The 14294-nt window shown below is 40.1% G+C and overlaps 1 protein-coding gene across 1 annotated transcript in view; it reads left to right on the top strand.

Moving 5' to 3' along the window:
* The window catches only part of ST8SIA1 (ST8 alpha-N-acetyl-neuraminide alpha-2,8-sialyltransferase 1), a 128909-nt gene that overhangs the window by 32765 nt on the left and 81850 nt on the right, over positions 1–14294 (top strand). Inside the window, exon 2 of the mRNA XM_051639434.1 lies at positions 1757–1901. Within this exon, the coding sequence (XP_051495394.1) occupies positions 1757–1901 (145 nt within the window). The remainder of the gene's footprint in view (positions 1–1756; positions 1902–14294) is intronic.

Genomic DNA, 14294 nt, shown 5'->3' with positions numbered 1-14294 from the left:
AGCCATGAAGCACCCTGGCATAAGCTTATGATTGAGTCTTTGTAGAAAACACTCTCCTCTGTGGCTGCCTATGGAGATAGAGGTGCTGCTCAGCCGCAGGGGGACAGCTTACCTTGAAGCTCTTTCTAGAAGCTGAATTTTGACTTACAACAAAATGTGAGACCAGTTACCTTACGTAATTTCCCTTTCAACAGTTTATTCTGCCTCTGTGTCATGTGCAAAGGCTATTCTTGGGTACCTGTTTTAGGAGAGGAGTGGACGTCCTGCCCTCAATCTCCCTTCTTGCATCTTTGCTGTCCCTTGGAGCCTTCCTCCATGTAAGGAAGTGACCAAGGACATCAGGGAGATGCCCTGGAGCTGAACCAGAACAAATCACTGAACTTCCCCAGCAGGGAAAGCTCACAAAGAGCGCTGACACGCCTAGGTTTTCTGTTAGCTGTGCAACATTTTCAAGCTGTTTCCTCTTCTGCTAAGATTACAGCAAATCGACGCTATGGTTTTAATAAAATTTTCAGCTGAAATATGTATGGAAAATTGTATTCACATGGTTGCAGAAAACTATTAATATGGTAAAATATGTTTTTGCTAGGGTAAATAATGATTTTTTTAATACCAATTTTTAGAGAAGCAGATGTAAAGCTTAAAAAATGCTAAAAAAATTTAAAGATTTCTGTGAATGACTTCATATTTTTAAATAAAATATTTTTTACAGAACTGCTATGTTAAGTGTTTTAGTCATCACTAATAACTGAAGTTTTTCTGCCTGCTGCTTGCAGCTCTTATGCAGCTACTGGAAGTGGCATCAGTCCCTTTTGGATTCTCTTTAAACTAAATGAGAAATGTATATAATAATATATCAATACACTGTACTGCCATAATTCTGCAATGTATATTTAACATACTTCTATTTCATATAAAAACTAATAGGAGTGTCAACCATCCTATAGAAAGCCATTCCAATGCAGGCTTTGGAAAGACAGGATATTCCTGCCCTGGAGATATCTAGAGCTTTTCATCATTCTGTATCTAAGGGTATTAATTGCTGAGTTTGCTGGGACATAGAATTTTTGCTCAATGCAACCTTGAACCACCTCACCAGCTCACAAATTTCTACTCAAGCTGTATATTTTGGGGAAAAGAATGTGTAAGAGGATATACAGTTTGGACAAGCAAACAAGTACAATATCATATATAAATTTGTGTGTATATATATATATATATAAAAATACTGGGATGGCTCAAGTTGGACTTCAGTTAGAAGGCAGGTTCTAATACTGCTGTGAATGTAGCACAAGGGTGCTTAGTAATTGGAGAGAGATGCCAAGTTTTTCCATACTTAATTTATGTAACTGTGGTGTTTTAGGAAGCCTGCTCTTCGTGAATAAGGTTTGGTACTGAAACTTTATATACCTCAGAATTAATTTTTGAAGGACCTTCTGATTTCTTTGTGTTGGAGACCAGTTTTTTATTAATTAGAATGGGTTGCAAAGGGTGGAGTTTCTTTTGCCGAATCTTGGTTCTATTTCTATGCCACTCAAAAGTAAATGGAAGTTTAAATTTTTTACTAAGTTTTTCTGAAATAAAATCAGGTTTTCTGGCCCTTCTGTAGGTCAAAGAGTCACCCATGCTTCATCTGCTGGCTGGGAAGATGAAGGTCTTGCTTTGGAGCATCTGAGAGTGACAGGGGTGGTTGTTAGAGAAGGTGTGTCAAGGTGCTAATTAATACAGCTCTTTCTCTTCTGGTTGCCTTCTCTAGGAAACTGCTGGAAGAATGCTGTGACCCTGGGCAGCTCTTTGCTATGACAAAGCAGAACTCCCCGATGGGAAAGAACCTCTGGTTTGATGGGGAGTTTTTATATTCTGTCACTATCGACAATGCAACTTACTCTCTCTTCCCACAGGTTAGTAACTCCTTTTCTTTTCACTTTCAGTCTTAATGTACTAGATGTTAATGTGGTAGCAATGAGTATAAATAGGCCAAATGCTCATCATGAAGTTGTATCTTTATTTCTCAATACAAAGCAGTTTCCTTTGCTTTTTTTTTACTTCCGTGTTTTGAAAATTATAAAATGCTTGTGTACATGTTAGTATTTCCCTGGCTGCTTTTCAGGTGTACAAAAGGGATGAGACTGGGCCACACATCTTGATTTTTAAAAAGCTACGTTCTGGCTATTTTAAGAAGGTAAATTCTGCATTTCAATCAGTGATCATGCTCACTGGGAGCATGATCTCTCATCTAGGGTTGCTTCAGTTCAGATCTGTTTAGCTAAGATGCGGTGGTGTGAAGGTGTCCAAGTTACTTGTAAATTAATGAGGTTCATTCATGGCAAGCAGCATGAGCCCAGTAACAGAAGCTAAGAACTTGACTTTGTCGATTCTTGCTCTGTTTTGAGTATTAGAAGCAATTTGTTCAGTGAAGGTGTTTTGGGTTTAAGTGCAGGGGTTTTGAGTGCTGGGCATTTGTAATACTGATCTAGGCTTCTTTTTTTTTAATTAACATATGAACTGATGTTAAATAACAAGTTTATTATATTGGATTTTGTATGTGGAAGGAGAGATGTTTTATGTGGCTACACAATTAAAGAAAGCTAAACACCTGGACATATTAATTAATCTACATGTTACTTTAGTATCTCAATTAAATTAAAATTTCTCAATGTGATTACAATTTCTAAATTTTAATTTGTTGCTGTTTCAGTTAAATACATAAGAGAGTTTGTTTTTGTTAAACTCATCCTGAAAATAAAACATCAAAAGGGTTATTTTTTTAAGTTAAAAAGTAGTTTCCAGATCTCAACAACAGAGTTATGACTTCAAATGAGTTTCTTTTAGTGGAGGAAGAGTGAGGGGAAACTGCAGTGTAGGAAAGAGACGGGAACAGCCACGCTCTGTGTTAAGGCATCATCCGAGGAGCAGTGTTGCAGCTGTCCTGCCCAGGCTGCCAATGCACTGTCTTGTCACTTGGCTGTGCCTGCTGCAATGAAGCAGCTAATGGACTCTGCCTCCCTCGGGCTGCTCCCCAGCTGCTGTGTCCCGGCAAGCTCAACAAAGAAGTGGATGCTGAGGCTGCATGGCCAGTGTTTTTTCCTGCAGTACAGCTGGAAAGGGGCTGCCCGGATGGAGTGAATTTCTCTCCCTGCCTTTGAGGCAGGTGGAAAGTTTATGGCATGTCACAGAGTAGCAGCTGTAAATCTTTTTTATTATGATTAGTATGATTTATTGCTCCAATATTGCACTGTTTACTGGAGAAAACTGAAATCCTTGGCAGAGCTGTGAACTTTGTACCACACAAAGATATTGGCAGCAACTGCTCAAAATGTATACATCCTTGCAGTGTTTTGGAAAAACCCTGCCTGGGTTGGCACAGGGAAGTCACTATTTTGTGCTGGGTTTGGGATTTCAGATTTGGTTTTCTCTGGATTAAAACCTAGCACTCTGCCTGGCCACAGTGCTGTCCTGCCTCCTCTCACGGAGAAAAGCAGAGTACTGGATGGGATCCTTCAGAAGGGAAAATGCTGGTTAGAGAGGAATCATGGTCTCAGGAGTTCCAGTGGTTCTCAGGCTCCCAAGAACTATCCTCAAAGTTTATCAGTTGTCTGGATCAAGAGCAAAGATCTGGGAAACCCTGGAGAGACAAGACAAGCTAAGGAGTTGGAACTTCAGTGTCCCTTAGGCTTGCCAAGCAAGCTGCAAAGAGAATGGCTAGATGCTGTCATAGGGCTGGTGGTGGAAAAGGTGAATTTTTATGAAATTCCAACTCTAGAATGGTGCTAGAAAGCAGCTCTATGATGTATGCCAGAAATGTTGTTCTTTAATGAACTGATGGGCAGTTCATTTCTGACAAGTGCTGCTCACTACTACTCCCTCTTTTCTTGCAAGTACCACTGCCTCTAACTTGATGTGTTATTCCTGTGTATTTTGCCCAGAGGAATTTTGTAAACCTTTATCAGATGAAATTCTGCTAGGCTTAAAAGCTTGGGAAGATTTATTTGCAGTACATTCTTTAACAAAGTATTTTTCTACCTCTCTTTCTGGTTCAAGTAAAATGCTTAGCTAAATTTTTCAAGCTTCTACTTTGAAGAATGGTGTCGATTAGCTTGCTAGCTACTGGCAAGCGATTTTTGTTAAGATGAATATTCCTTTCAAAAGTATTCAGAAGCTTAAAACCACTCATAAAATGTGGGCAATATTCTGAAATGCTCAGGGGATGTAACAGGAGTGCAAAAAGGCTGCAGCTCTGTTGGTATAATAAAAAAAATGTTTCATCTGGAATAAATAAAAAAGGCTCCATCCACATCAATCTGCTGGACTTAAGCCATTTTGTGCTTGCAGAAGATTTTTCAGTCCTGAACCAGTTATTAACTTACAGGATAAAGTAACTCAAAACTAAATAGGAAACTTGCTATATGTAATAGCATAGAATAAGCTGGCTATGCGTCAGTGGAGACTTATACAGAAATAATACAAGTATGTCAAAACTTAATATGTAAAATGTCACTTATTTTTGAATGTGCACAATGCAGAATAGAATATTTTTTCTTCTGAGTAATCTGTAGATAAAGTTCTTACAGCTGGTTCAACATTTTCTAATGGAGTGTTTTTCCAATAAAAATGCTGTTTCATCAAAACATAAATTTAGTATCAGTTAATTCATTTTTCCATATTTCTTTGAAGTGAAAAAGTTAAAAGGGTTTGGTAGTGTTATGACATTTCATTTTACCATTTTTTAATGTAATATTTCAACTGTTTTCTCTTTCAATCAGCTCCATTGCTAGCTTCCCCCCTCCCACTTAGCTTCATTATCTTCCTCCTCCTTTGATTTTTTTTTAAATTTTGATTGGCCAAGGGAGAAATTTGCAAAGGAATAAAAGCTTTTATGTGGAAGTTATTATGAGATAGTATCTCAGAGTTTTGTTGCTGTTTATAAGAACAAATTTTTAAGTTGCAGAGTTCTGTATGAACCAACAATACCTGCTTCTGGGAGTGACCCCTCTTACTGTCTCCCTCTCTGTGTCATTTTCCTCCCTGATTTCTAGAGTTTAATTTTTTCTGAAACAGAAACAAAGAATTACACAGCACCATCTTTCCTATCCTGGGGAGAAATTGTCAGAGGCTCATTGTCAATACCTGACCATCAGTAGAAGACATGGGGTAAGATGTGACCCATCACAGAATATGGCCTGGGGTGGAGTGAGGGTGGGCATCCCACCTACATCTCAACTCTCAGCATGTAGTATGACAACATTGCCTGGAGCTGTTGGATAGTGGAGTATCATGTCAATTAAAATCAGACGTTTCTTGACAGCAGCTTTGTTGTATTACTTGCTGTGATCTACAGCATTATATCCCGCTCTTAGGAGACAAAAAGTGTAGAGTCTGCATATAATTGTAGGTGTAGGTTAATATTAACAGTGTGAGGTGTTGTTCCTGCTGCGTACCTACTGCTTTTCTAAAGTTTTTCATGTAGACTTGAAGTTTCAGTATTAGTCACTAATTTGATGTGTAGCTGGGAGCACTCAAGTTCAGAGACGCAAGTAACCCTACTACAGTTGAGATCAGTGGCATGGTTGGGTAAACCTCTGAATAGCTGGGCTGCTATGTCTCAGGTTGGCCACTAAAGGCCATAGCTAACTTGACCACAATAGAGAGGAAATGCATTTACAACTGTTATACAGAAAATGAAACCAAGTGGTGAGTGTTCAGGCGTCCTGTCCTTGACATGTCAGAAAGATACACCCTTCTTGCTCTTCAGCCTGGAAGTTTAGCTGTGCAGCTCTGGTCCTGTTGCCTTGTAGTGGGGCACAACAGAAGGCTTGACTAGCATTTTCCACCCTATACTGTCTGACTAGAATGGAAGAAACTAGGCTTCCATATATTCTTGCAGTAATTTTCCAATGCTATGAGTAAACATGATGTAAGCACAAGAGCAGCTGGGATGTAACTCAAAACCTTGTGAGAGAAACATGAACTAACACTCATCTGCTTTTGAGTTAGAGAATAAAAAAAGCCTCAGTTTCAAATGTTTTTTGAAATAATTTTGCATGCCTTCCTGTCTTTTTCTTCCTCAGCATTTCACAAGCAAATTTCAGACACTTTTACCAATAGGGTAAAAAAGCCCCTCACCCACTCTTTAGGTGCTTCTGCAAATAATTGTTTTTTGTTGTTTGTTGGCAAAAGCTTGTAGCAAGTGAGAACTCAGGTGAATTTCTAAGGCCTCCTTTCCCCTTCCCCCCAAAAGTTACAGAAATATTTAAATCAAATAGAACTTTTCACTCTGCCTTGTGAATTATTATTTTGGGAGGTAGAGGAGAGAATACACTTAAAAAGAAATTTCAACTTTAACTTTTTATTTTGACAAAATAAAATAACTCACTGGAGAATTTTATGGCTTTATTGTATTTCATGTGAAGCAGCTGAGGCACATTTGGTACCAGTAAATTGGGCACAAGTGAATGATTTAACAATTTTGTTGTGTGATTTATGCTTTTTAGTCAGGGTACCTGTTAGATTCTGGGAGTTTGATTTTTCTTGGTTGCTTACAGCATTCCTCATTTGGCCAGAGATTTTATCATGTCTTTTTCTGTTTCTGGTATTTATGCTGAGGTGAAGCAAATTTCCTGGCCTTGCAGTTACAGCCTGTAGTAGAATAATTTGTAATTATTTCAGGGAAATAATTCAGATTTGGAAAGGGTATAGAGTCTGTGGGCCCTCCCCCTTTTTACATGACAAAGACTACAGGAAAAAAAACATACTTTTCCTGAAGAAGAAAGTGGCAGTTTGGCTCAAGTAAAAGGTGAGGTGTAGGAGCAGCAAGTACTGGGAAGCATTAGGTGGGAGCTCGGCTGCTGCTCAGCAGTGGAATGTGAAGCTACAGCTAGAACCCCATGAAAAGGACAATATTAACTTACTTCAGGCAAATGCTATGACTGATTTTAGACCCAGGTGATCCAGAAATTGTATATAAAATGGGAAACTACATGAAGTGAAGGGAATTTGGATTTGATGGACTGCAGTGTTGCCAGGAGGCATGCGTTACTACTGCCTTTGGTGTTGACTTTGGAAGTGCTGTTAATTTTTGCTACCAATCTAAATTAGCGAAGTGCTCTGTTCTCAGTAAAGCTCTGTAATTATTGGCCGCTTGGAGAAATACATTGAAATATTGACTGTCATATGTGTCCTGATTATATATATTATATATTATATTCTGGAGACCTAATATATATTGAATAACTCTTATTTACTTCCATTAATTCTACTGTCTAATTAGTACTCCCCTGACTTATTTTCAGTTGTATTTAATTAGGATTTGGGGCTATTTCTTGGTTCTGTTTCTTTTCTTTATTTCCTCTTTTATTTCCTCCTTTATTTCCTCTTTTATTTTCTTTCCCAGCATACTGTAATGCAAACTATGTTCTTGATTGAAGCTACATGTATTTATTCAAAATGAAAATGTAATGAACATTATTGCAAACATGGAAAACATTGTATACTAAAAGACAAAGAGGTGCTTATGTCTTTTGAAATGACATCTTTATGTTAGAATGCAAGTTAAGAGAGATCTTCTGAATTATTCAATCCATTCTATCGTATAGTTCTGTTCATAAACTGGGATATGAAGTACTATCTGTAGAGACCTGGCAAATTGTGCTCTTTTGGAGCATGAGTCTTCCCTTCAGTCCTGGATAATCTCTAAGTCATTGGCATCAAGGTGACTGAGATAAAAAATCTGGCTTAGTATTTAGTTAAGTAAAGCCCCTACCCTCACTTTGATTGCATGCTGACTAATTAAGAACTGTGTAATTGGAGCATTTTGTGCAGCCTGTGAGCAAAACTGGAATAGGACATCATCTGTTCTGCCTGGTCAGTTAAGCAAAAGCCATAGTCCATGTGAAACTACTCCATTTAGAGAGGATGCAAACATGCCCGATGGGGAAAATGTAATTTATGCTAAAAAGACTGAGATGCAATGTATGTAGTTTGAAACAATCAACTGGAGGATGGGCACCATGCTCTGGTTGAAGTGAATCAAACCCAACCAAGGAGTGCCTTTCTGTACCTGCTGATAATGGATTTGTGCTTTGGACTCTCTGGGCTTGCTAAGATCTCTGGTCAGGCTGTTTAGCCAGGCTGTCTTTGGTGAGCCTGTTTTTCTGGAGTTTATTTGCAGTAATGCACATGCCAAACTGGCTTTATCTCAATCAGTGCAAATACATAAATAGATGCTGACCTTTCAAAATGTAACAGAGGAAGGGAAGCAAAAGAAAAACTGGCTTCATCCTGGCTCAAACCAGGACAACTAGATCTGGCTGTAAAGTGTCATTTTGGCCCACAGGCAAAGAAAGAGGAATGGCTGCCCTAACTCACCATTTCCATTTCAAATATGAAGTGACTGAGCATCGCTCTATTTCCAAGGTAACACAAGAGCTGATCTGAGCACACCAGTACCTTTGCTAGAAAGGGCCTTACGCCCTTGGGCATGAAAGAAAACACAACCCAGATCAATCCCACCTCTCTTTGGGATTTTGGGAACAAGACGACATGGAAGAGCAAATGTGGTCCAGCTTCTGTATTGTTATAGTTACTGAGCAGTACAAAACCCAGTGGGATTGTTGTGGAGCCCACCCAAGACTGGAGGGGGATGGAGTATTTTCAAGAGGATAATTCAGACATGGTGGTGTGATTGGAATTATTTTATATTTTGAAAATTCTTCAAAAAGTGTATTTATTTATTTCTGTCTGTACCACAGCTATATGGTTACTCATGGGTCAAATGCAAGCCTGTGTGTGAAGAGGACTGGAAACATGGGCAAGGCTGAGTAACAGGGTAATGGTGTGCTGTCCCTGGGAGGGAAGGAGAGAGGGGACACTATGGAAGGCCTTCTGCTGGCAGAGGCAGGGAGGATCTCATGGCTAAACAGCTGAAATTTTCTGCCTTGAGTAACATTTTTAACAGTAGTTGGAAGTCACAGCTACACGTTCTGCTCTGGGATTGTACAAAGCAAAAAGGCTGTTCTGACCCCAAAGAGGAAGTGGGCAGTGCATGCAAATTGGCCAGAGAGGCTGCACTGCTGCCCTGGGAGCTCTGAGTTTTTTAGTCAATGTTCATGTGATTTACGGGGAAATAAAGTTGCTACTTTATAAGGAAGAAATGTAAGCACAAGAATAATTAGAGGAAGTGGTCACAGATGCAAAGCTATAGGAAGAGTGAGTTTCTGACTGCTATGAGTAACTACAGGGTGTGTGAGCTGCCTGGTTGAGGGTATAAAAGTAGAAATAGGAGTTGATTCTAATCTGCCCAAAGGCAACCCGGTTAGATTTGTTTGTTTTATTGTAGCTTTATCTAACTGATGAAATGCTAAAAGGAGGTTCTTCCTCCATGCAGGTGTTTTTCTGGCAGTTAATTCCTTTTTATACCGAGACTTCCACCTACAGGTGCAATGAGACCTTTGCTTCTTTGGAAGTCCATGTCTAAATCTTGAGTAAGCTTTATCCTTTACATCCCAGCCACCTGTTAGCTTTTCTTATTATTTATAAATTTTATTTTTAAACAGCATCATTTTCAGTTTATAGACGTTTTACTGTGTGTGTGACTATATTTATTCAGTGTTCAAATTGCTGCCTTTAGTAGTCAGCTTTTTTGGTGTAATACTTGTGAAATAGGCTTAATACCAGTATTGCCTTCTCTGAGGTTTAGGTTTGGTTACATCTTATGCCTGCCACTTACCACCTAGCAGAAGAATGAGTAGAAACTGATGGAATATTACATACCTCTGTATTTCATACAGTTGTTGGGTTTTTTGATATGGGTCATATAGACTGTACTGGAGTCTGGCAGGACATTATCTTCAGAAAGAGAATAACCTGCAGCAAAAACATATTCCCTCTCCTTCTTGGTATTCCTAAATACAGGTGGAAGCCAAGCTTAGCAGACTTTGCAGGCTTGAAGAAAGTCAGGGAAGGTTGCACCACTGCAGAAGCTATTAAGAAGGGGTAGCACAGTTACAAATAATGTAGGAGGATTATTTGGTGACTTTCAAAAGATCCTTTATGCCTTCTTGCTTAGGGGGGAGTGTAAGCCCAGCTTTACATTTAATGAGAAGTCCGCTGTGTTACAGTTCAAGAATTGACTTATGTAGCCTGGCATGGTTGATTTAGAGTCCCTATAACCTGATACAGTGTGGAGGGGAAGGGCTGAGGTTCTCTTCTGAACAACTTTAATCATCTGAATGGCTCTCATGAGGCGAGCTTTGGCTTCCAAATGACGTTTTGGACATTGTGAAAGTAACACAGTAGTGATTTTCTTGCATCAGGATGCACTGGATCAGTCCTGTCATGCTGGACCTGCAGGTGAGGTGCAGTTGACTTGCTGTTGCTCACATCAACAATGTGGCAACAATGTCTCTTTCCTTCTTGATCAACAGAGCTTGATGCTTTTTTTTTGTAGTTTTTAGGGAGAGATTTTACAATTACATCTGTGCTGCTGATTATCTAGGGGAAAGTGAAGACCAATCTGAAGTGATTGTTTTGTGTGTGGTGGCTAAAGGGCTAAACGTGGGAGGCAGAGGCAAGGTACCTGAAAGCACTGGTGTTTTTCCATCTGAAATGAGTCAGGATATGGCATTTAGCAGCTTTATGAATCTGGATTTGTGTAATATAACTGAATCCCAAATGCAGAAAGAAATAAGAAATAATTCTTTCCAGCACAGAGATGGCAGTTGGGGCTGGTGACAGTGCTAAGTCTATGTATGTTGTGGAGAAGAGCAACTTACATATGTGCACACCTGGGCTTACAGGTGATTTGAAGGAGAAACACTTAAGCCCAAAACCATGGTTTAGGCTTCTGATTTGAATCCAGTCCATCAATTCCAGGAAGACTGCTGCAGGCATTCGTAGGGTATTTTCATGTAGGTACATTATTGCAAGCACAATTCTGGGTACTGTCCTAAATTAGCCCTTGATGTATAAGCCAAGAGTCAGTTATAAAATCCTGTGAGCAGGGTTAGGGTGGAGGAGGTTCCTGCATGCTTGCTGGCTGCAGTAGAGCTACCTCAATATTGCCACATGGAAGCTCAGTCTCCAATGGCTGTGTTTTTCTCAGTGTGAAATATATTGGACTAATGGTCTCCAATTCCAGAGGTTCAGATGAAAGACACTGGGTTCCAGGTGATCATTTGATCAGGAGGAAATTGCCTCAGTTATATTCCAAATACTAGCTCTGTGAGACCTGTAATGCCTTCTAGGAAATATAAAGTCATGCAGGAGCATTTGAGTATCTTCATTTTCTGGCATGGAAATTGCATGATAGCTGAAGAACAAAAACTATACATGACAAGGGAGGCTGGCTTTTCCTTTTGCCCTGGGAAGTTGCCTTTATTAGGAAGGGGGCAGGGAAGTTTTCTTTATGAGTAAATTATCCTTAGTATGGAGCAGTAAATTTTGTGGTTTGAATAAGCCTGATGTGAAACAGCTCTTGGGAAGTCAGTTCTTGTAATGATAGTGTAACACCCTGGTCCACCTACTGCTGCTCTAACTCATCTTCCTAGCACAAGAGCTACATGGCTAAGAATGAATGGATGAAGTGTGTAATTCCTCATGCCTTGTGCTTGAAAAGTGTGGACTTAGGGTTTTATTTTAAGACGAGGTCTATATTTATTGAACAATTTAAGCACAGGTGTATTGCACTGAAGTGCGAGTGTGTTGATTTCTGGTGCTGATAGGGCTATCTAGTCAGCCATTCAGTCAGATAGGGATAAATCTACTATGTAATGCAAATAGAGCAATTTCTCATGTGTATAACATCTCTTTACTTGTGGTTTTATGGGGTGTAACCAAAGTCTCTGCAACCTATTAAGTCCCATGGTAATGAGGCTTTCCTGCAGCGACTGAAGATGTCAGGGCACTGAAGGTGATAGGGGTGACACATTTTTACTGTTACCATCAGTGGTATGCGCAGGCAGGCAGCTCTCTGAGATCCCCCCTCACCTTTTCTGCATCACCTCACTGGTTTTGTTGTATCTAGTTAAGTACATGCCATAGCTAGCTCTAGATATATGCTGGAGAATGCCTAGCATCCACACAGTGATTGGAGTGTGCTTGTTAGGTCCATCCTCTACCTACTGTATTTGGGCAAGGAGCACCAGGTATAAAAGAACAAGGGCTTTGGTTGATTCCCCTCTATTGAATGACACCAAACGAAAATATTCAAGATCAAGCCTATTTTCACGGACTTTGCTTTGCACTCAGAAGACTGCACAAAGAAACATGTTCAATCATAGCACATGATCCAAAGGGACAGTACTATTTATGCTTTTACTTTTACAAAGCCAGGCTTTTAGGGGGAAAAGCCTAGCATCTTCACGTAGAGATTCACTAGGCAGTGCTACACCAAAATACAGGGACAGTCAGTGTGTTCTGATGGTATCGTAGCGAAACCTGTACACAGTCACTGTGTGGAGGGGATACTCAGTGGTCACTGCCCTCTTGCCTCTGCCCCATGGCAGACAGTCCTACTTGGGCTATATCAAACATATGTATCTAGTACATTTTTACAGCTTCCAGTAATGGAAATTTCATAGCCCACTAGGCAGTCCGTTCCAGTACTTTGCTGGACTTTGCTTTCCTTATGTGTAGGTTGTATTTCCTGATGTCTAACTTAAAACTCCCCCCGGCTAAAATCTGAGAACATTTTTTTTCTTGTGCTTTCCACATGTTACTGCTATCAAGTCTCCCCATAGTCTTTTTCTCTAGGCTAAACAGCCACAACTATTTTAATCAGATCATTTTTTCTAAACCTCTATACGCTTCTGTTTTTCTGATAGTCTGTGAAGAAAATACATGACCATTAACTGTGTGGTACCCTCAGAATTTAGCCTCAGAGCTTCCCCTAGGAGGTGGTACAAAACATCAGTGCCATATCCTCTGAAGTGCAGAGCTTAATGGCACCTTTCTGCTTGAACAAGTTTGTATTTAGTGTTGCTGGTTATTCTTGTGGCTGTAAGATCATGGGATGTTGCTACTAGTGAGGCAAACCTAGTGTCCCAACAAACATCTTTTCTCCTTAATAATGTGTGCCAAGGATTGAACAGGGAATGGAGCTCAGGTGTATTGTCCTTTCTGGGCTAAGATCTCTGTGTGCTGCTATCACAGCTATGACAGACTGTGTTGGCTCATCTCACCCATCTCTCTGCCTCAGTAAACTGAATGTACTTTATGCAGCTGGAGACAGAGAGACAGACACTTGCCAGCAGTGAGCCCCCTCTCCAGGGGGCACAGTGAGGATTATGTGGAGCTACTCTTGTACAACTTTACTTCTCAGTGTATTGAGCCAAGCTGAATTAAACTTGCCTGCAGGATGTGAAATAATACTGAGCAACACTTTTTCTGTTGATGATATATAACAAGGTTGTGAATATGTCAAGAATGTAGAATGGCAGTGTATAGTGTATTCAAGTCTCCAGGCTGGCTCACCTGTTTGTAAGCTAATTCCTTAAGACATTCCTCCATCCAAACCATCTCCAGCCTTTTCCTCAATCTGAAACCCACTGGCTTGTCTCCCTTCCTTTATGGCAGGGCTTAACATATCCACTCTGTAGCTTGTTATTCAAGTGCAAATTTAAGTGATGGGTCTAGGCTCAATAGGAGATAGTTTAAGTGAAATGAGACAATAAATGGAACGGTTACACAGATCTGTTCTGTGATCCACTGTTGTGCCGGAAGAAGAAATGAGAAAGCCAAAGATAAATAATCCTTGGTATGAGTATGATGCTCTTTATAGCAATTCCCTCAAGCACTTTACAGTCATTAAAATTCAATGTATGGTGTTACTGCACAGTTAAATCTATGCCTAGAAGTCTCTGAAGACAAGTAAAATTAGGGTTTCTGCATGGGGAGTGCATGGAGAAGAAATACTGCAAACCCCCTTTTTCCTCTACAATGAATGATGAATTCATGGTGAACCGCTGTTCTTTTTGCTTCACAGACAAAAAATTGGAAGAGGGCTATGGAGCTCCTGTGATATTTTGGGCAGTATATGAAAATAGCAGACAGGAGCTCTTCTCCACCCTATGATATTAAGCAACACCTTTGAAAAGTGGGACTATCTCTGTTTAAGCTCGTCAGTGCTGCTTTCCCGATTCCTGACTAATTTCTTGCAATTTCAGTTTCCCCGTTTAGGGTGTCTCCTCCAGGTGGTACCCAGGGCCAGCATCTGCATTCGTGCATTTGTCTTCTCAAGGTTGTTGCTGAGTGGGGAGATGTTGGTGCTGGATTGTTAAGCACCAAAAGAAGCATGGTGG

The sequence above is a fragment of the Apus apus genome, chromosome 1, assembly GCF_020740795.1.
Source record: "Apus apus isolate bApuApu2 chromosome 1, bApuApu2.pri.cur, whole genome shotgun sequence".
Lineage (NCBI taxonomy): Eukaryota > Metazoa > Chordata > Aves > Apodiformes > Apodidae > Apus > Apus apus.
Note: the sequence above shows the minus strand (reverse complement) of the source record. Positions and strands in the feature narration are given on the sequence as shown.